The sequence below is a fragment of the Acinonyx jubatus genome, chromosome C1 (genome assembly GCF_027475565.1).
Source record: "Acinonyx jubatus isolate Ajub_Pintada_27869175 chromosome C1, VMU_Ajub_asm_v1.0, whole genome shotgun sequence".
Lineage (NCBI taxonomy): Eukaryota > Metazoa > Chordata > Mammalia > Carnivora > Felidae > Acinonyx > Acinonyx jubatus.
The window spans coordinates 26,794,533-26,816,480 of record NC_069381.1 but is presented as its reverse complement, the minus strand read 5'-3'; the positions used below and the strand labels follow the sequence as shown (position 1 = coordinate 26,816,480).

The 21,948-nt window shown below is 35.7% G+C and overlaps 1 protein-coding gene across 12 annotated transcripts in view; it reads right to left on the bottom strand.

The window, feature by feature from the left end:
• Positions 1 to 5,610: 5,610 nt before the first annotated feature.
• The window catches only part of ZMYM4 (zinc finger MYM-type containing 4), a 143,405-nt gene continuing 127,067 nt past the window's right edge, over positions 5,611 to 21,948 (bottom strand). For all 12 annotated transcript variants that reach the window (XM_053211229.1, XM_053211240.1, XM_027059703.2 and 9 more), the window contains 4 exons: positions 13,569 to 13,680; positions 11,848 to 12,096; positions 9,007 to 9,136; positions 5,611 to 8,104 (listed from right to left, as the gene is read on the bottom strand). In XM_053211229.1, the coding sequence (XP_053067204.1) occupies positions 7,897 to 8,104; positions 9,007 to 9,136; positions 11,848 to 12,096; positions 13,569 to 13,680 (699 nt within the window). In that variant the 3' untranslated portion in view covers positions 5,611 to 7,896. The remainder of the gene's footprint in view (positions 8,105 to 9,006; positions 9,137 to 11,847; positions 12,097 to 13,568; positions 13,681 to 21,948) is intronic.

Sequence of the window (21,948 nt, the reverse complement as noted above, 5' to 3'; positions counted from 1 at the left end):
CAGGCTAAACAGGTAGATGGATAGTTGTATATAGTTATATTTATTTGTTTATGGATTGACTGATTCATAGGAAAAGAAAATTTTCCTTAGTAGCAATGAGCACCAAGTGCTAAGGCATTAGGTTCCACTACTGATTCCAAGATTATGGCAGGGAAGTACACAATCATCTTGGAACATCTTGTTTTGACTAAGTAAATGCTGAAAAAATGATGGGGACATATCAGAAGGACATAGGAGCCAGCCAGAAGAGGCTTCCACCGGTTAAATCTATTTTAAAACAAATAAAGAGAGCATCCGATTATAACCTAATGAATAAAATAGGAATCCATGAGTCTATACTGATATAAACAAGAGAGTAAAAAAGACGACTATAAATTCTTTATAAAATATCTAACAACATGGGGCAAAAATGATGGGAAAATACTACCAAGCAAACATTAACTAAAGGAAAGGTAGGGGATCAATATTTATAGTGACAGAATTCAATGCAAAAAAGAAGGGTTAGGGATTATATACTGATAAGAAAGAGAAATTAATCAAGAAAAATGGATATTAGAATACCTTTTCAAAAACAGCCTGAAAACTCACAAAATTTCAGGCAAGGAAAGGGAGGGTGGATAACGCTTAGGTTAAAAACAGAAATGAGAAAACACCTACAAACAGACTAATGATAAAATCTTGTCTGAAGGTGGGAACACCACTAAAGAACTAAGAAGGAAAAATTGATTTGAAATCATTTTCATGAAATCATTTTTAGCAATAAGAATGATTAATAATGAAGGAAGCAATCATTCAACAATTTAAAGAATGAACTAAAAAACAAAAAGAATGGTAATAAAAATGGTAAAACCAGAAATAAGTAGAAAAGACAAGTCTGACAAAAAAAAAAAAAGGTTCTTTGAAAAGACCCTTAGATAGCAAATACAGAATGGAAGAAGGGAAAAATTACAAACCATGTTAATAAAACTGAACATATAGATGAAACTTATGAAAATTACAGAGAACTAGAAAATTGCAGAGAAAACATAAGATATAAAAATCCAAATTGACATCAAAAATTTGAATAGAACAGTGATCATTAAGTGAATTAAAATGGCAAAGACCTCCCCTTTGAGGGATAAAAAAATTAATAAGAATAGTAATTTTTACAGTTTGAGTATACTTTCAATAACAGAAATTTTCTATACATTCCACACAATGGAAAAGGAATAAAACTTGCTCACTCTTTTTGAGTCTAGTCTAACGGTGATTCCAAAGTCAGTTGACAATTCAAGAAAAAAAAAAAAGTATTTCACCGTGAGTACAAATACAAAAATAAAATACTAGTTACCCAAACCCAAAGGTATGTACATATTTTTAAACTAATAAGGGTTTATCCAGGGAATGCAAAACCACTGATCATAAGAAAATCGATGTGTTTCATAACATTAATAAAGGCAAAAAAAATGACTATTACAATAAATGTCAAAAAAAGCATTTGACAAGTTCAACACTTCTTTATAATTGAAAGAAAAATTCATGGCAAACTAGGAATAAAAAGGAATGTCCTTGGTAAGGGTTATATATCTAATCCAATAGTATATATATAAAATACATGAACAATTAAGATTTCATTAAGGAATGCAAGGATGGTTTGATATCAGAAAAATCCATCAACGTATTTCACTAAGGATACAAATTATATGATTATATAGACACAAAAAATGCATTTGATAACAATCTTTTATTTAATGGATGGAGGGGAGATTTTTTAGTAAAAGCTATCAAAACCTTCTTAACTTGATGTTTAAGATTGCTTTCCAGAATGGATATACAGTTGACCCTCAAAAAAACATGGGTTTGAACTACACAGGTCCACATATACATGGATTTTTTGGTAGTACAGGGCTGTAAATGTATTTTCTCTTCCTCATGATTCTCTTAATAACATTTTCTTTTTTCTACCTTACTTTATTGTAACACAGCATATAATACATAAAACATGCAAAATATGTGTTTAATCAACTTTTTATATTAACAGTAAGGCTTTTTATATCAACAGTAGGCTACTAGTAGTGAAGTTTCTGGAGAGTTAAAACTTATACTTGGATTTCCAACTTGGATTTTCAACTGTGCAGAGATAATTGCCCTAATCCCTGCATCATTCAAGGGTCAACTGTACAGTTCATTTATTCTTGCAATATGTAAGGGTTTTTAAATCCCAACAACAGTACACTTGACATTATCCATTTTTCCAATCTGTCCAGTCTCAAGGACATGAATTGATAGGTCTGAAGAGAAACTCCATGATTACTAATGAGTCTGAACATTTCTTCATATACTTGTTACCCTTTAGGTTTTTCTTCTATGAAGTATTTGTTATTCTTTGTTCAGATTTCTTTACAATTCAGCACTCTGGGGTATATTCTAAATATATATCATTGGGTAGTTTTATGTATACGGATTCCTGCTTTTTGAAGGTTTGTTAGGCCACTTTATTTTTACAAAAGACTTACATTAGCACGTGTTTTTGCTAACCGAAAGATATCAGAAGAGGATTCGCACTCTTACAAAAAAAGGCACAATGCGAAAACAGTGTTGAGTTTATTTTACAGCTAGCCCTTACAGAGGCAGTGCGCATCCCAAGGAATGAGAGTGGCCTGCCAAGCTCCTTTCCCAGGAGCACACTCAGTGGCTCAGCATCAACCATCTAAGTCTCCATAGCTTTGGATGTGTCTGTGAGCATCGGTGCTTTATCTTGATTTATTTTCTGTATCTGTTAGCAAGATGTGCCCTGAAATGTCAGGACAACCTAAGAGAGGTTATTTTGGGGTCTGGGAGTATTAAAAAATTTTCCATTACAAATTAATGGTAATTGCTTCTTCATTCTACACCATTTTGGTTTACTAAAGGTTTCATAGGAACACTTACTTTCAGATAGAGGGAAAACCTGTATCTTCCCTAAGCCTGTTATTTGTCATCTTTTATTGACAAACATCTTTAATTTTGATATAGAATTAATATCTAAGTTTTCTCCATATAGTTTCTGCTTTGGAGTTTATTTAAGAAGCTCTTTCTGTCCCCCAGATCACATTATTCTCCATATTTCTATTAATTTTATAATATTACCTTTCACATTTAAGACCTTTAGTCCATTGAGAGACCATCTTTGGACATGATCCGAGTTAGGTATCCTGTTTTTCTCCATGTAAAAAGCCAGTTTACCAACACCACCTACTAAAACAAACACAGGATATTTGTATATTACTTAATTACTAAATACTTTACAGCTTTCACTGCTACTGTGAATAGTATCTTTTCCTTTTAATTACATTATCTAACTGGCTGCTGCTCTAGTGTTTTTTGTAATACACACATGCACCTGAACCTCTGAAAATACGACTTAAAAATAATGAGTTTCAGGGATGCCCTAGCTGGCTCAGTTGGTGAAGCATCCAACTCTCGATCTCAGGGTCATGAGTTCAAGCCTCGTTTTGGATGTAGAGATAACCTTATAAATATAAATAAGATAAAGTAAAAATGAGTTTTATTTCTCTTCCCAATACTGATATTCTCTTTTTCTTTCCTTATAGTCTAAATCAGAATTTCTAGTTCTATGTTAAGCAGTAACAGGATACTGGGCATAGTAAGTCTTAGTTAGGATACCAGTTTGGTAACCAAACTTTACTAGAGACCAAATAACAATGACTGAGTAAGATGGAAGGTATCTTATTTCTTTTTAAATGTTTTTTTATTTTGAGAAAGTGTGCATGTAAGTGGGGGACGGGCAGAGAGAGGGAGAGAGAAAATCCCAAGCAGGCTCTGTGACGTCAGCGCAGAGCCTGACACAGGGCTCAACCTCACCAACAGTGAGATCATGACCTGAGCCGAAACCAAGAATCTAAGGCTTAACTGACTGAGCCACCCAGGTGACCCAAAAGGTTTCTTTCTTATGTGAAGGACTGAGCTAGCAGGCAGTTCAGGAGATACGTGGCTCTGCCTTATGAAGTTTAATGTGCTTTTGATATTCTGCCCTTTCCCACATAGATGAAACAAGTTTGCCATGAGCACACACACATTCTGGCCCGTGGAAAAGAGGCAATTACAAGACGAAGGCAAGCCCTTTCCTTTTAAGGATGTGGCCTGCTAGTTGTAAACTACTGTTTCTATCCCACTGGTCAAAACTCAGTCCCATGTTCCAGTTGCAAGGTAGCCTGGAAAATACTGTCTCTTACCAATGAAACTACTGCCTAGCTAAAATGTGAGGGAACAGGGTTTCTGTTACTGAAGGAAGAAGTGGGGAGACGTATACTGTACAGCTGTCTTGCTCCCAAGGGATGCTATATAACCATTATCAAGTAAACGAAATTTCATTAGGAGTTTCTCTAATTGAAAAAATGTATACCACATATATCTTCTTTGCAATGTAGTAAGTAGATCAATGGATTTTTGTGATGTTGATTACTATTCGTATGCATATAGGCACATGAGTGAAGAACTTATGACTGTACATAGTATTTAGTTATAACAAATATTTGACTCAAATCATATAGGGAATTCTGTTTTGCAGAACCTGAAGCACCGAAATAGTGAAAATTCAGGCTGCAGGAAGGGGATTAACATCAATTTTAAATCTTGCTATACATGCCTAGCAATCTGCATGTTATAATAAGAAATCCATAACATCTGAAAGCCTACCATGAGCCAAACTTATAAAAGAGTTATTATTATTCCCACTTTATAAGTAAACTGAGGCACACAAAAGTAATTTACTTAAAGCTATACAACCAGTAAGTGAAAAGACTAGGCTCCAAAGCCTCAGCTCTTCCTACTCTGTTAACAATGCCTCTCAGTGATTATTTTTTTCAACAGTGGTAACACATAGGAAGAACTGGGGGAATCAGTGCCTAATTCTTCCCTAAAATTTCAACTCAGTACCACAGGGAACCTTTTTATCTGCATGTAAAATTAAATTCTAATTTCTAGTAGAAAACTGGGATTAATATACAGAAATTCATTTTACTGTAGACTTTTTGGAAAACTCCTGTTTTATAAAATTAGGGATGCCAAAAGGCAGCAGATAGAAACAGTCCGTATGGAATTTGAAGGTGTTTGTACAATACCAAGGCGGAGCAAGAATCTAAGGAAAATGCAAGTTAGTCTGACATTTCCAAAATAAATATATATACATATATATATATATATATATACACACATATATATATATATGTATATATATACACACACACTTAGGAATGAGTACATATTCTTTATTCCAGTCTCTCAAGTTCAAAATCACTCAAGGTAAAGTGATGCAAGCAAGCTTTGTAAATCTCAAAAAAGTTTGCCTGAAATGAAATATATATGTGAAATCTGGGATTACTGGCTATCAAGGCTTTGCATATAGTTAACTAAAAACAGGCACAAGTCTTTTGATGGAAAAAGACAACAAGTGAAAAGACTTTGCAATGAAACAGTCTGTTTACTGGACTTAAGTAAACACCAAATAATTTATTTCCTGAAAACTGCTCTTTCTTTGTAATATACCATCTGTTGGCTCATACCAATAAGGCTAAACAGAAAAAAATATTTAAAATTCGTTCAAGACAAAGAAAAGGAATAACTCACCCATCAAATACAAATATACTATTTTATTCTAAGGGAATATTTCTGTGGTTTCTGCAAGGGGAAAACCCAAAGTGGTTAAAAAACAAAAAAGAACGGAAAGGATAATTTAGATGTTTCTCTCGTTTGTATGATGTTTTCTCCCCTGGAAATAAAAATGCAATTTTACATAATTTTAATAAAATTTTAAAAAGCAAATAGTCTGACACACATATCAACAGCTACGCTTATGAAGAATGACCAATAATTAATCAAAATTTTCTTTTACGAATTTAGGATCTGGACAACTCTGCGGACTAACATGCAATTGAAGTCCTGATACAGTCATTTACCTGGGTATTGGCTGTTCTCAGTTAAAAGATACAGATTTCTTTTTCTCTCTGGTGTTTTATAACAATGTATCTACTATGCCAACAATATTTGTTCTTGATACAACTACAGAAGGGGAAATGTTAGTGTTTATACAAACCATAAAATTTGTATAGTGGGGGCTATTACACCTGATGTTTCTGGATAGTTTATTGGCAGACTTATCAGACAATCCAGTTGTTTTTCCTCCATATCAAACAAGATCTGGAAGTAAGAAGTTTTCCAGTCAGAAATGACAAACACAGATGGAATTAATCATACAGAATTGGGGCAGATTTACTTCTTTCACACAGTTCCTGGTAACCAAAATGAAATTTGTTACAGGCAGAGGGACAGAACCATCAAGTACACAACGCCAAGAGGCCTACTTTAAAATTTTTATTTTACTTAAATGACTTCCATTTATTTTAAAAAACCAAAACACCTGCTACGCCCATCTAAAAAAATGGGACAGATTGAAAAGTTTTCCAAGGTTAAAATTACTAAGAGGGTTTTTGGACTCTTCTCATTTCCATTACAGGGTCAAATTAACCTCAGCTAAAGAAATTCTGTGACTGGCCAACATCAGAAAAGCTTTGAGTCAAAATTTGGGGGGGAAGAAACTGCGAATGGAGATGAGGGAGATGGACTGATATGCCAAACACACCTATGACTTGCAGTCCTCATAGAACTAGTAAAACAGCTAGAGTTTGGAATAATGCTAGAAGCCCTGCTGTGGATATGCAAGACAGTCCATGTCTTTGTATCCTGACCCCAGAATCCCTATTTTCAAGTTTCTTAGGACAACAAGGTCATCTTCCAAATGCTTTATAGGAACGTACTAGGACCTTTTCTACCATAATTCTGATAACTAAGTAATACTGTGTCCTTGTGGAATCATCCACAGGTTTGCCAGAGTGAGAGAGACTTTTCTTTTTGAAATGACAAGGGCCTCCAGAAACTGGTGCAAAAGACAAATAAGAAGATTTGGGAAATAGGAAGATAAAACAATGGGAGAAAAGCTGCCATTTTGGGATAAAATGAAAACAAAAGGAGAACCCCCATTTCTGTGTACCACAGCTCATGCTATGAGACAGCAGCAATAAAGGCTGACACCCAGAGAAGTGGGCATTTTAGTGGGTTTTCTACAAACATTTCAAGACACTTGGGGTCTAATGGGCTCCACAGATTTTCTGTGTGCATAATCAGTTTGTGGAGTATCAGCCCCTTTACCTCAATTTACCCACAGCCAGACCCACAGCTGAGAAGGCTAGACCCAGAAAGTGAAAGGGACATATTACTCTGTGAACAGCAGTGAAGGCCTTTTTCCCTGATGTGAGGGGCCTATGGCAAAAGCACCAGAGGCTTCTATCCTTCACAGAATTGGCTTGGCAGTGAAAATCAAAATCAAGACCACTTCACTCTCTACCTTTTAAAAAAAAAGTTGAGTATTTTTATTGGGTCTTCAAGTCTGGGTCCCACGGTCCTCATCTGATGTCACTCTTAGCTCTGCACTGACGTCTCCCCTGACGTGCACATAGGGCTTGCCTAAGTAGCCTACTGCAGCCAAGGTCTTACTCCAAAGCTACCTCTCTAAGGTCTAAGGTTACTATGGTAGAGTTTTATACAACAGTTTTCCTTAAAAATATTCCACAATTTGTTATTCCCAAACAAAATAAGATTATGCACCACTCAGAGAAATTGGTTAGTCATTCTGAAGATGTCTAAGAACTATATCACTGCCAAAGAACAACATTTCTTGGTTCATATTCTTTCCTTCAATTTTCATTTGTACATCCACACTGTGGTTCACGAGTCATCTGTTTTCCATTATCTTGTAATCAAGTCAAGAGGACTTGTACTTGTACATCGTTTTCCAAAGCTGGATGCATTCACAGTTTGGTGCATACCCACGTGTATGAAAATAGGAACCCCACGTCCACTTTAATCTGATAACTCAACATCAGAGTCTTCTGATTTGGCTTTGGCAAGTTCTTCGTGTACCTCCCTCACCATGAGAATACGTGTTAACATGGTGTCCAGGGTCCCAGGGTCTATTGGGAATGTGGAGTACCACATGGGGCTGTTCGGAACACAGGAGCGCTCAGGTTGCAGGTAAAACACGTCATTCCTCTGCTTCACACTTTCAGAACTATCCACAGGGGATAAAAAAGAAAGAAAGAAAGAAAGAAAGAAACTAAGAAAATTGAGGATCAGAAAGTATAGGAAATACATAACTACTCTTTAATATAATGACTCTCACCTTTTTCCCTACTGTGACTAATGTCCTAGATAAGCAATGTACCCACTGAGATAAATCAGTTTACAGGCATCTTCCCCCCAGGTGCAACCGGTAACTGCACATTTTTTTTCTCCTACGCTCACTGGAGGTGAGTGTAATGTTAACAGAAGACAAAGTGTAAATCGTTCACAAATTGAAAGATTTAAAACATTATTAGGAGTAACAAAAAATTCAACTCACATGTAACACTATGGCTGAGAACCACATATCCTCAGTGCCCAGTATCCTGGAATGACCCCCAAGAGCACTCAATACACATTACCATGGGGCAAACCCAAGCCACTGTATTTCTTTGAGAAAAAAGTGCTTTTGTGTGGATCTTATAACTCTAAAGTCTTAAAGTTTCTGAAAGAAAAAGACCTCAAACATATAAATTCCTTAAAAATAAATTGTTTTTCCATTTATAGGTTTAGGAGTACAACTTCTCCTCTAAATTTTTCTATATAAACAGTAAAATCACAACAGTTTCATTATCACATAAAGGCTGAGCAACAGTTGTAAAGATCAAACTACAGCTGTGATTCTTGATTTTGAAGAGCTTTTCAGGAAAAAAAAAAAATCAAGATAAAGCAATGTGTTTTGGGGTCCAAAATCAGGCAGATATGAGAATAGGGAAAAAAAGGAAATTAAAAGGACATCCTTATCTACAGTCATAAGCTGGCTACATTTCTGATATTCAAGCATCTGAAATCGGAACCATGCTAACTACTGTTTGAAGTGTGCTGGATCTAGTCCAGAGGAAGACTGCTTACCATTTTGACAGGTAAAACTCATAAAGTCGGACTGGGCATCTTAGTGGATTGTCAGTATTCTCTGCCATCTCCACACCCACTGGGACCTCGTCATCTTCATTTCGTTTCCTCTTGCCAATAGCCAGTTTATCTTGAGATGGGAAATAATTATCAAAAGATCAGAAAAATCTTTACTCCCATGCTCAAGACATCCACTGAGCTTTGTCTCCAGTCAGAACTGTCACTCCCTTTCTCCTCCCTTTCACTTAGTCATTCAACAAGCATGACCTATGCAGGTGCTGGAGAGTAATGTAAGTACTAGGTAATAGCACTGAACAAAACAAAGTCCCTGTTCTATAAAATTTATGTTCCCCTGCTTACAAAGTGAGCCAAATGCATGGTACTAGAGAGTTAGGTCTTACTTTTGAGCCTGACTTTGTTACGAAATTTTATCACGTATATCTTAAGCCATAGCAAGGTAAAGCAGGAACAAAAAGGGTTCAGATAGAAGAGATCAAGGTATAAGTTGTCACCTAGTTATCTGAAAATATTTTCACTGTAGAAAACGGTTTTTCAAGTTTCTTTTATTTGTCAGTTTTATGAGAAATGGGATCTTTGCTGGGAAAAGAAATTCTCAGTAAAGTTGGCCATTTGGTAAGAAAGGAGCAAATCCTTTTTCACCAACAGAATTTTGTGGAGGCTAAGGGTTATCAAAAAGAAACCAGGGTGAAAACATGGAAAGTAAGGCTTTTTCTTTCCCACCTTCTCCATTCAGGCTTCAAGAGAATAGCAGTGGGTGGTGGATCTGCTGTGAACCTGAGGAAAAAGGTTTTCTTCTTCTTTTCTTACAGCTGCTCTGAATAGCTGGCAAAGAACTTTCCCCAGCTTCCTGTATTAGTTATTACTTAAAATTCACCCCAGTCTTCTATTTAGAGGATACCTAAATATAAAGAGTTGCTCATTCAGAGAAGAAGCTAAACTTACTACCAATCTTGTCAAGCACCTCAACAGAAAGCAGAAATGTAACCTGAATGCCTCTCCCTCCCACAATATTTATTAAGAGCACAAAATGGGTTATATATGAACAAAATGAAGGAGATAGGACATAGATATAATAATAGAGTTATATTTTCTAAAGAGAAAGGGCAAATGACAAAAAAGTTAACACAAACATGAACATCACAATTATTCTTTATAGATTTTAGTTTCAGTGATTTTAAATGCTCACATTCAAAATATGTATTTCACTCTTATCCCAAGGAAGTAATAACTTGATTTTGGGAATTTTAGAACTTACAATTTTGGTCAAAATTGATACATTTAATTTCTAGTTCCATAATACATTTTTTTTAATGTTAAAAACAAACTATTACTAAATAGGCTTTTTTGGAATGTAAGATAAACCTTCTACGAAAATTGTCACTGCTGGTATTATTCTACTGTGTACAAAAGCAATACAGATCTTCCTTGACCACAATGGTGTTACAACCTGATACAGCCATCCTAAGTCGAAAATGCATTTAATACATGTAACCTACTGAACATCATAGCTTAAACATGCTCAGAACACTTATACAGTCTACAGTTGGGCAAAATCTTCTAATACATATAATAAGCCTATTTCATAATAAAGAACTGACTATCTCATGTAAATGATTAAATACGGTACTGAAAACACAGAATGGTTGAATGGGTGCAGAATGGCTGTAAGCATATGGGTTGTTTACCCTCGTGATCATGGGGCTGACAGGGGGTTGCAGACTGCTGCTGTCAGCACCACAAGAGAGGATCATACTGTATTCCACTAGTTTGAGAAAATATCAAAAGTCAAAATTCAAAGCATAGTTTCTACTGAATGTATATTGTTTTCTCAGGATTGTAAAGTTAAAAAATTATTAAGTCAAACTCCATCTGTATACTCTAGGCCAGGTTCTAAGGTTCTGCAGAAACAGTTAATGTGAACTAAAAAGTGGTGCTCTGGTTAAAAAAAAAAAAAAAAAAAAAAAAAAAAAGATTTAGAAACAGATTTAAAAATTAGGCAAGTTCCTTTTACCTAGCAATTGGCCACTCTGTTGCCTCTAAATCAGTGATTCTGATCCTTAGCTGCAGATTTTAATTCCCTGGGAAGTTGTAAAATGCAAATTATTTGAGGGGCACCTGGGTGGTTCAGTCAGTTATGCGTACGACTTGGATTTAGGTCATGATCTCACGGTTCACAAGTTTGAGCCCCGTGTCAGGTTCTCTGCTGTCAGTGCAGATCCTACGTCAGATCCTCTCTCTCTCTCTGCCCCTCCCCCACTTGCACATTTTCTCTCTCTCTCTCTCTCAAAAATCAACAATTAAAAAAAAGAAAAGGAAAAATGCAAATTATTCGGGCTCTAATCTTGACCAATTAAATCAGAATTTCTAGTTTATTTATTTATTTTTTAATTTTTTTTAACGTTTATTTATTTTTGAGACAGAGAGAGACAGAGCATGAACAGGGGAGGAGCAGAGAGAGAGGGAGACACAGAATCTGAAACAGGCTCCAGGCTCTGAGCTGTCAGCACAGAGCCCGACGCGGGGCTCGAATTCACGGACCGTGAGATCATGACCTGAGCCGAAGTCGGACGCTTAACCGACCAAGCCACCCAGGCTCACCCAGAATTTCTAGTTTAAAAGCCAATAAAAGTATAGGGAGGCAAGTGATTCCTCTCATTTTGTGGCAAGCCTTTAACCTAACGCTGACAATAAAAAAGCATCTAAATTTTAAATTAAAGTTACACTCTTCCATGTCTAGAGTTTACAGTTACTCTTCTGTGATAAGTCTATTTGAATACCAACAGGGCTTCAAACGGAAATCTCACAAACTCCCCCACACACCTGGTTCTGACTCCTGCTTTTGTAAAGGTGGGAAGAACCTCAGATATGTCATCTTGGTGCTGTACTTCAGAGTCCTGGTCCGTCTCATCACATGGGCAAAGGAAAGCTTCAAGTGCTCAGTAACATTCTTGAGTTGAAAGTATTTGGTATTGAAGAAAAGGAGGGTGTTCAAGAGGACAATTGGTGAGTAAGCGCCCAGCTGTTTGCATTCCCACAAATGCTCTTCTTCAATGCGAGAAAACATGTAACCTGCACCAGAAGGAGGACAGAAGTAACAGTACTAAGCTCCTGCTAAACAGGACTAAATAATTTCTCCAGTTCTCAGATAGGAAGATATAAAGGAAATGACCAATTGCTCCCATCTTTCCCCTGCTCCCTTATATGGAAAACCAAAAAAGATACCACAAAAGAAAAAAAGATGTCTGTCTGAGGCAGACAGACACTGGGAGCAACCCCCTGAAACAGTTTTAATCTATTGTTATTTTAGACCAGGGTTTGGCAAACTTTTTCTATAAAGAGCCAGATGTAAATATTTTAAGTACTGTGGGCCATTCAGGCTCTGAACAACTTTGTTGTTATTGAAAATAAGGGGCAGCAGAAAACACATAAACAAATAGCTGTGGCTATATACCAATTAAATTTATTTATACATACAAATATGAATTTTATATAATTTTCATTTACCACAAATTATTATTATCTTTACATTTTGTCCCGACCATTTTTAGCTCATGGACTATCCAAAAACAGGCAGCAGGCCAGATTAAGCAGTTTGTAGACTCCTGTTTCAGAGTATTAGGCTTACTGTTAACTGGTTCAGTTTTATTTTAGCTAAGAACATTAGAAAGCAGATAGTTCCCTCACTCCCTCACACTCCCTCGTATTTTAAATTTACATTAAGAGTAATTACTTCATGATGACTTTTATGGGATTTTTCTCGAAAAGCAGATGTCTTACAGAAGAATTAAGATGAGTATACTGTTAAATGTACACTCCTCATGTCAGCCCTTAAATGCAGGTCTTCCCTTATGTTCTCTGAATAATCCTCTTTGCTGCTGCTTATGCATTCTATTCCTGGGAGCCTAACCATAAACATGAATTTATTACTTCCAACTCTATCTCCCTAGCTGCCTCTTTGGATGCTAACTGCATCAAGCCACCACCCTACTCAGAATCCTTCAAAGTTGCTCTACAACCCAACCAAAGAGGCAAAAATTCCTGAACATCACATTCAACCTCTCCATTCACAGCCAAGGAGCCTAAGACTAGGAGTAAATTAGGGAGCTGTCCAACAACATATGTCAAAGACAATTCACGGATGAAGATTTAACTCTTGTAATAACCCATACAGGGTATTTATAATAAACTGCTGAAGAAGGACCACTGCTAACAGGTACAGTCTACAAGTAAAGTATGTGCCAGCTACTGGTATAGTGTGCAACTACACTACCAATATCGGACCAAAAATGGTTTCTAAGAAGTAAATACAACCTCCAGTTGTTTTTTTTTTATTTTCAATGGTATATACCTATACATACACTATATGGAAGTTATAATTCTACTTAAATAATAAGCCAAAGACTTCCTCCTCAAAACTCCAAATATCTCATGAATCAAGACAGAAACATAAATGAACAGTTTATAAAAAGATAATCATAAAAATTAAGCAATTTAAGAATGCATATCAAGAAAAGAATCAAAATAAAAAATAAGCATCCTACCATTAGGAAGTATTGTAGGTTCCCATATTTTCAAGAGTTTGGTAAGTTCAATCATAAATCTGGAATAGGGCTCAGTAAAAATATTATCTATTCTACCATTTTCAAACAGGTACTACAAGAGAAAAAATGGAAACATATATGTTGATACAAAGAAAACACAAGTTTTTGGTTTTTTTTTTAAGATTATTTTAAGGAATAAAGTTGACCCTTAATTTTTGCCGTTAACGTTATGAACCATTTTAAGAACACATCTTAAAATACCAGGATTCAAGCTATAAAGGTTCTTTTTTTTTTTTTTTTAAGTTTATTTATTTATTTTGAGAGAGATAGAGATAGTATGAATGGGGGACGGGCAGAGAGAGAGAGAGAGAGAGAGAAAGAGAGGGAGAGAGAGAGGCTGCCAGTGTGGAGACCAATGTGGGGCTCAAACCTGTGAAGGCATGAGATCATGACCTGATCTGAAACCAAGAGTCAATGTTTAACCAACTGAGCCACCCAGGTCCCCCTATAAAGGTCCTTTTCATATGAACTGTCCTTGTCTCAAGCACTGAGCTTGCAAGGTAAAATTTTCTCAGTTCATAAAACTGATATACCAAAAATTGGTTCTAGTTTGGGTATTTTCCAAATCCTTTTCGAATTCAAAGGATCTATCTGCAAATGTGTTCTCAGAAGGTTTTGGGTTTTTTAGCACAGTTACAAGATCCCTTCCTGAAATAATATAGTTAGCTAGTGTCAGGTGACCTGAGGATAGCCAAATTTTAAACCACAGCTCTCAACTCTCTACCCCACAACCCAGACTTCAAAAAGTTCAAGTCTAATTATAGGATGTAAAACTATGCTAATTATAACCATCAAGAACCATATCACAGAATGGGGAAACAAGAAACAGTTTGGGTAAACTACTGTTAAAAAACATCTTGAAGGTGCAGGGTAGGTCAGATGAAATCACTCAGGGAAATACAACACAAGGTATAATTACATGCTTAAAATCTTTTGGTGTTTTTTATGATTTGGGATTTCTAATTTATTTATCTATAGATATTTTGGTTTTCTGCTTTTCTAGCCAATGTATGACCTGGAGAAAAATTGTATTGCCAGTCAAATCTTGTTTTGGCTAATAAAAATTATATACCATTTCAACATGCATTTCTATAGGCCTCTTCAAAGGCAATTCATGCCACTGCCAGATTATAGTTTTATTGTTGAGAAGTGTTCATCTTTTTCTTCTTTTAAAGTTATTTTCACAATGTAAATATAATAAATCTTCATTATGGAAAAAGTTTAAAATACAGAAAACGTGGAAGAATGACATGCTCCCAACTCACTAAACATGAGAAACACACAGAGTTGAGTTTTATACATTTACTCAAACATATGAGTACATATAAAATCCATGTTTTTTAAATTACTTCCCCCTTAGATCAGGAACACGACAAAACTGCCTGTTCTTGCCACTTTCATTACTGTACTTGAAGTCCTAGCCAGAGTAAGCAGGCAGGAAAAACAAATAAAAGGCATTCAGACAGGAAAGGTCCTAAGGAGTAAAAATATCTCCATTTACAAATGACATGAGCCTATATAGGGACAATTCTAAAGAACACACACATACACGCGCACACACAAAATTGTTATTAGAGTTAATAAATGAATTCAGCAAAGGATACAAGCAACACAAAAATCACTTGCAATGAATAATCCAAAAAGGAAATTAAGAAAACAATTCAATTTACAATCGTATTGTAAAGAATACTCAAGAATAAATTCAACAAAGGAGGTACATGACTTATACACCTAAAAGTAGAAAAAAACAAAAACAAAAACAAAAAACTGCTAAGAAATTAAAGACCTAAGTAAAACATCTCATATTCATGGATTTGAAGATAATATTGTTAAAATGGAAAAATTCCCCAAAGCACTCTAAAGATTCAGTGCAATCCTAATCAAAATCTCAATGGTTTTTTTTCTTTTCTTGCATAAAGGGAAAGAAAGGCCAATCCCAAAATTCATATGGAATTACAAGGAACCTCAAATCACCAAACAAATCTTGAAGAATCATACTTCCTATTTCAAAATTTATTACAAAGCAACAGTAATCAAAATAGCATGTATCACCATAGGAATAACCATATAGACCAATGTACCAGAATTGAAAAGTCCAAAATAAACACATAAATTTAGTCAAATGTTTTTCAATAAGGATGTCAAGACTGTTCAATAAAGAGACAACAGTCTCTTCAATAAATGGTGGTAGGAAAACTGGATATCCACATATACAGTTATCCCTAAGTGAGATGTATCCCTACCTTACGTGAGATATAAAACTGAATTCAAAATGGATCAGTGACTTAAACATAAGAACTAAAAGCCAAAAACTTAAAAGAACACATAGAGGTAAATCTTTATGAACTTGAATTTGACAATGGATTCTTAGATGATGACACCAAAAGCACAAGCAACAGAAAAAATAAACTGAACTTCATCAAAATCCAAAATTTCTGTGCCTCAAAGTAGAAGACTGAAAACTCAGAGACTAAGAAAAAATATTTGCAAATCACGTATCTGTCAGAGTTTAATATCCAGAATACATAAGGAAATCCTACAACTCAACAACAAAAAAACAAACAACAAATTAAGAAATGGAGCAAAGGACTTAAATATTTATCCAAAGAGGATACACAAATGGCCAACAAATACATGAAAAAATGTTCAGTGACATTAGTCATTAGGAAAATGCAAATCAAAACCATAATGAGATACTACCTCATACCCATCAGATAACTTTAAAAAAAAAAAGGCAATTAACAAACATTGGCGAGAACGGAGAGAACAGACCCTTTGTACACTGCTGCTGGCAACATAAAATGGTGCAGTCACTGTGGAAACTGTTTTGGTGGCTCCTCAACAAGCTTATCATGGAGTTCCTATTTGACCATGTGGTTCCACTGGTAGGCACAGACCCAAAAGAAAACAGATGTTCAAACAAAAATTTGTACATGAATGTTCACAGTATCATTCACTATTTGTAATAACCAAAAGGTAGAAATAACTCAAATGTCCACAAACAGATGGATAAGAAAAATGTGGTATATCCAAAAATGAAATAATTCAGCCATAAAAAGGTACTGATTCATGCTACACAGGTTAAACCTGGAAGAAGCCAGACACAAAAGGCCACATAATTGTATAATCCTGTTTATATGATATATCCAGAACAAGGAAATCCACAGAGATAGAAAGCAGATTCATGGTTGCCAGGGACTAAGCAGAGGAAGTAATAGGGAGTGGCTGCTTAATGGGTTATGAGATTTCCAGTTAGGAAAACACAGTGATATTTTGGAAAAACAGTGATGACAACTGCACACCATCATGAATGCACTTAAGGACACTGAACTGTACATTTTAAAATGGTAAGCTTTATAATATGTGTATTTTGCCACAATATAAATAAATATTGCACAACACATAGTCGTGCAAGTTACTTTAAAAATATGTCTCTTGGGGGCAGGCACCTGGGTGACGCAGTCGGTTAAGGGTCCAACTTCTGCTCAGGTCATGGCCTGATGGTTCACAATTTCCAGCCCCACGTCAGGCTTTTTGCTGATAGCTCAGAGCCTGGAGCCTGCTTCAGCTTCTACGTCTCCCTCTCTGGCCCTCACCCACTCAACACACTCTCTCTCTCTCAAAAGCAAATAAACCTTAAAAAAACTTTTTTCAATGTGTCTCTAAGAGTTTTCCATGCAAAAATGTGTAAGAGCAATTCATTGCTTTTTAACTATTGTATGGTATTTAACAGTACAGACATATTATAGTTGATTGAACATTACTGTTTTAATGAACACATAGGTGGTTTCCAATTTTTTGCTGTTGAAAACAACGTTATAATAAAAATACCAGTCTATGTACATGTGTGCATTTCTTGGGGGAGAAATACTGATCAATGGATTTGCTACACTGAAGAACCTACAAGCATATTTTTTAAATGTTTATTTATTTTTGAGGAAGAGACAGACTGTCTGTGGGGGAGGGGCACAGAGGGAGACACAGAATTAGGAACAGGTTCCAGGCTCTGAGCTGTCAGCACAGAGCCCGATACAGGGCTCGAATCATGAACCGAGAGATCATGACCTGCGCCGAAATCGGATACTTAACCAACTGAACCACCCAGGTGCCCCGAATCTACATGCATTTAATGTTTTATTTGCCACATCAACTTGCCCTCTGAAAAGGCCTCCAACAGTAATATGTTTTCATTAATACTTGGTATTATTGAACTTCTCAACCTTTCAATTTTTAATCAGTTTAATGGGTGACATTTTTCCTTGATTATAGTTAAGTAACCTTTTACATCAGGGAGATAGTCCAACACAGTGATCTTAAGAATGGACTCTGGGGGCGCCTGGGTGGCTCGGTCGGTTAAGCGTCCGACTTCGGCTCAGGTCACGATCTCACGGTCCGTGAGTTCGAGCCCCGCGTCGGGCTCTGTGCTGACAGCTCAGAGTCTGAAGCCTGTTTCAGATTCTGTGTCTCCCTCTCTCTCTGCTCCTCCCTTCTTCATGCTCTTTCTCTCTATGTCTCAAAAATAAATAATCGTTAAAAAAAAAAAATTAAGAATGGACTCTGAAAATAAATTACCTGGATTCACATCCTGGCCCTGCCACTTACTACATTTGAGGCCTTAAACAATACTTTAACTCACTGTGCCTCAACAGAAAATGGTGATGATAACAGTCCTTATGTATCAGAGGGGCACGCTCACAAGTGAATGAGTTAATATATGAAATAAGCTTATATTAATAATACACACAGCATACACAGTAAATGATTGTTAGACATTCTTAACACATTTTGCCTGTTAGCTGTATGTTAATTTTGCTATTTGCCTATTTATTTCTTTTTGCCAATTCCCCTTCTCAGCTAATGTTAACAGTGGTGGTACAGGTGTTGATATTATGGTTGGGTTTAATTTATTTCTTTACACTTTAATGTATTTTCAAAATTCTTTACACTTAGCATAACCATTTTTATAATCAGGAAAGAAAACAAAACAGGAAGCACATCTAAGATGTGAGCTTAAGTTACATTTTAAAATTCCTTATGGTTAAGGAAAGTTTATTTCTTGTCAGAACTGGTAAAAGGTTTATAGTATTTACTTCCTATCACCTATAGGTAAATATTGTTAACTTATAACCTCTTTTTAATAGTATTATTATAAAAATCATTTATTAATATAAACAACAGGATAAATACACTAGAAAAAACTTTTTATAAGGTTATGATTTATCTCACAAATTAGAGTATATTTTATAGATAGCAGAGTATCTGGTATGTAAAGCAGTTTGTGACTGAATTCACAGCAATGACCACACGTTTTGATTATGTTCAAGTCGGAATATGAATCACTGCCACAATATTTCTTACTCCTTGACACCTGCACTGATAAAATATGAGAATGTTTTTAGATCCATAATATCATAAATTCTAAAAGCTCAGAAAGTGTTCAGAATCTTCAAAATTTTTACCTAACCAAAATGCGTGTGTGGTACATAGTAGGTGCCCAATACATTTTCATTGAAAGAGCCTATAAAATTCCTCTCATGTGTTGACTTTCTTTTTTGTTTTCTTTTATTTTTATTTTAGAGACAGAGTGCAAGTGGAGGAGGGGGGAGGGAGGGAGGGAGGGAGGGGGAGAGAGAGAGAGAGAGAGAGAGAGAGAGAGACAGACAGACAATAGGAGAGAGGGAAAGAGGGAAAGAGGGGGAGAAGGGGAGGGGGAGAGGGAGGGAGAGAGGGAGAGGGAGAGAATACCTTAAGTACTGAGCATGGGGCTCAATCCCACAACCCTGGGATCATGACCTGAGCTGAAATGAAGAGTTGTATGTTCAACCAACTGAGCCACCAAGGCACCCCTTGTATGTTGATTTTAAAAACATCTTTTACAATCTAGAAATTGTATCAAAATATAATGGGAACAATATTTTAATAACAAAGGTGCTATTTCGATTCTGTGGGGAAAATGAATGCTACCTGTGTAACTAGATAACCCATCATAAATGTTATTCATCTGAAATAAACGTGTATCATGCACAAAAATGAATTCTGGATGTATTAAAGATATCAATATAAAAAGTATGTATTTTAGAAAGAAATCTATGAGAATTTAAATTTAAACACATAAGTAGGAAGACCATCCTAAGCAACACAGAAAAATCAGGAATTATAAAATAAATGCATATTATTAAACTGTGTAAAAAGGAAAGCTTTCTGAATGGCAAAACAAAACTGAAAGGCAAATATACACTAGAAAAATTTAACTCAAGCACTTAGAGTTCATATCCCCAACATAAAAGAGATCCTACAGAAAGAAAGGAAAATCCAAATGACCAACAGCATACAAAGACATACTACTTCATAAAATTGGAAAATAAAAATTGGAGCCACCAGATGCCATTTTTTTTAATCCATCAGAATAATAAATAGTAAAAAGAGTAGTGGTAAGAATTCAAGAAATGGGCGCACACAACACTGCTGGTAAGACTGTTAATTACTATAATCATTCTGGAAAGTTATCTGAAAACATCTTAAAATTAGAGAAATCTATATATGTTTTAACCTAAAAATAAAAGCCCCAGTTCATCAGGTATGCAAACAAAATATTTACTGAAACACTGTTTATAAGAATAAGGGGGGAATATGGACTTCAAGCTGTACTACAAAGCTGCAATCATCAAGACAGTATGGCACTGGCACAAAAACACACTCAGATCAATGGAACAGAACAGAAACGGACTCACAAACGTATGGCCAACTAATCTTTGACAAAGCAGGAAAGACGAGCCAATGGAATAAAGACAGTCTCTTCAGCAAGCGGGGCTGGGAAAACTGGACAGCGGCATGCAGAAAAATGAACCTGGACCACTTTCTTACACCATACACAAAAATAAACTCAAAATGGAGGAAAGACCTAAATGTAAGACAGGAAGCCATCAAAATCCTCAAGGAGAAAACAGGCAAAAACCTCTTTGACCTTGGCTGCAGCAACTTCTTACTCAACACGTCTCCAGAGGCAAGGGAAACAAAAGCAAAATTGAACTATTGGGACCTACCTCATCAAAATAAAAAGCTTCTGCACAGTAAAGGCAACAATCAGCAAAACTAAAAGGCAACCGACAGAATGGGAGAAGATATTTGCAAATCACATATGAGATAAAGGGTTAGTATCCAAAATCTATAAAGAACTTGTCAAACTCAACATCCAAAAAACAAATAATCCAGTGAACAGATGGGCAAAAGACGTGAATAGACACTTCTCCAAAGAAGACATCCAGATGGCCAACCGACACATGAAAAAATGCTCAACATCACTCATCATCAGGGAAATAAATACAAATCAAAACCACAATGAGATACCACCTCACACCTGTCAGAATGGCTAACATTAACAACTCAGGTAACCACAGATGTTGGCAAGGATGTGGAGAGAGAGGATCTCTTTTGTACTGCTGGTGGGAATGCAAGCTGGTGCCGCCACTCTGGAAAACAGTATGGTGGGTGCCTGAGTGGCTCAGTTGGTTAAATGGAAAACAGTATGGAGATTCCTCAAAAAATTAAAAATATACCCTATGACCCAGCAATTGCACTACTAGGTATTTATCCAAGGGATACAGGTGTGCTATTTCAAAGGGACATATGCACCCCAATGTTTATAGCAGCACTATCAACAGCCAAAGTATGCAAGGAGCCCAAATGTCCATCATGGATAATGAATGGATAAAGAAGATGTGAGATGTATATATATATATATATATATATATATATATATATATATATATACATATACACATATATGTATATACATATACATATACATGTATATATATACATATATGTATATACATATACATGTATATGTATATACATATTTATACACACACACACAAACACACACATGAAGTATTAAATGGCAATCAAAAAGAATGAATTCTTGCCATTTGCAACTACGTGGATGGAACCAGAGGGTATTATGCTAAGCGAAATTAGAGAAAGACAACAATCATGACTTCACTCTTATGAGGGCTTTAAAGATACAAAACAGATGAACATAAGGGAAGGGAATCAAAAATAAAATAAAAACAGGGAAGGGGACAAAACATAAGAGACTCAAATGTGGAGAACAAACAGAGGGTTACTGGAGGGGTTGTGGGAGGGGGGATGCGCTAAATGGGTAAGGGGCATTAAGGAATCTACTCCTGAAATCACTTTTGCACTATATAACTAACTTGAATGTAAATTAAAAAAAAAAAATTTAATTAAAAAAAAAAAAAAAAGAAGGGGGGAATAACCTGAATGTACAAAAGAAAAAATGGTGAATAACTGGTATATT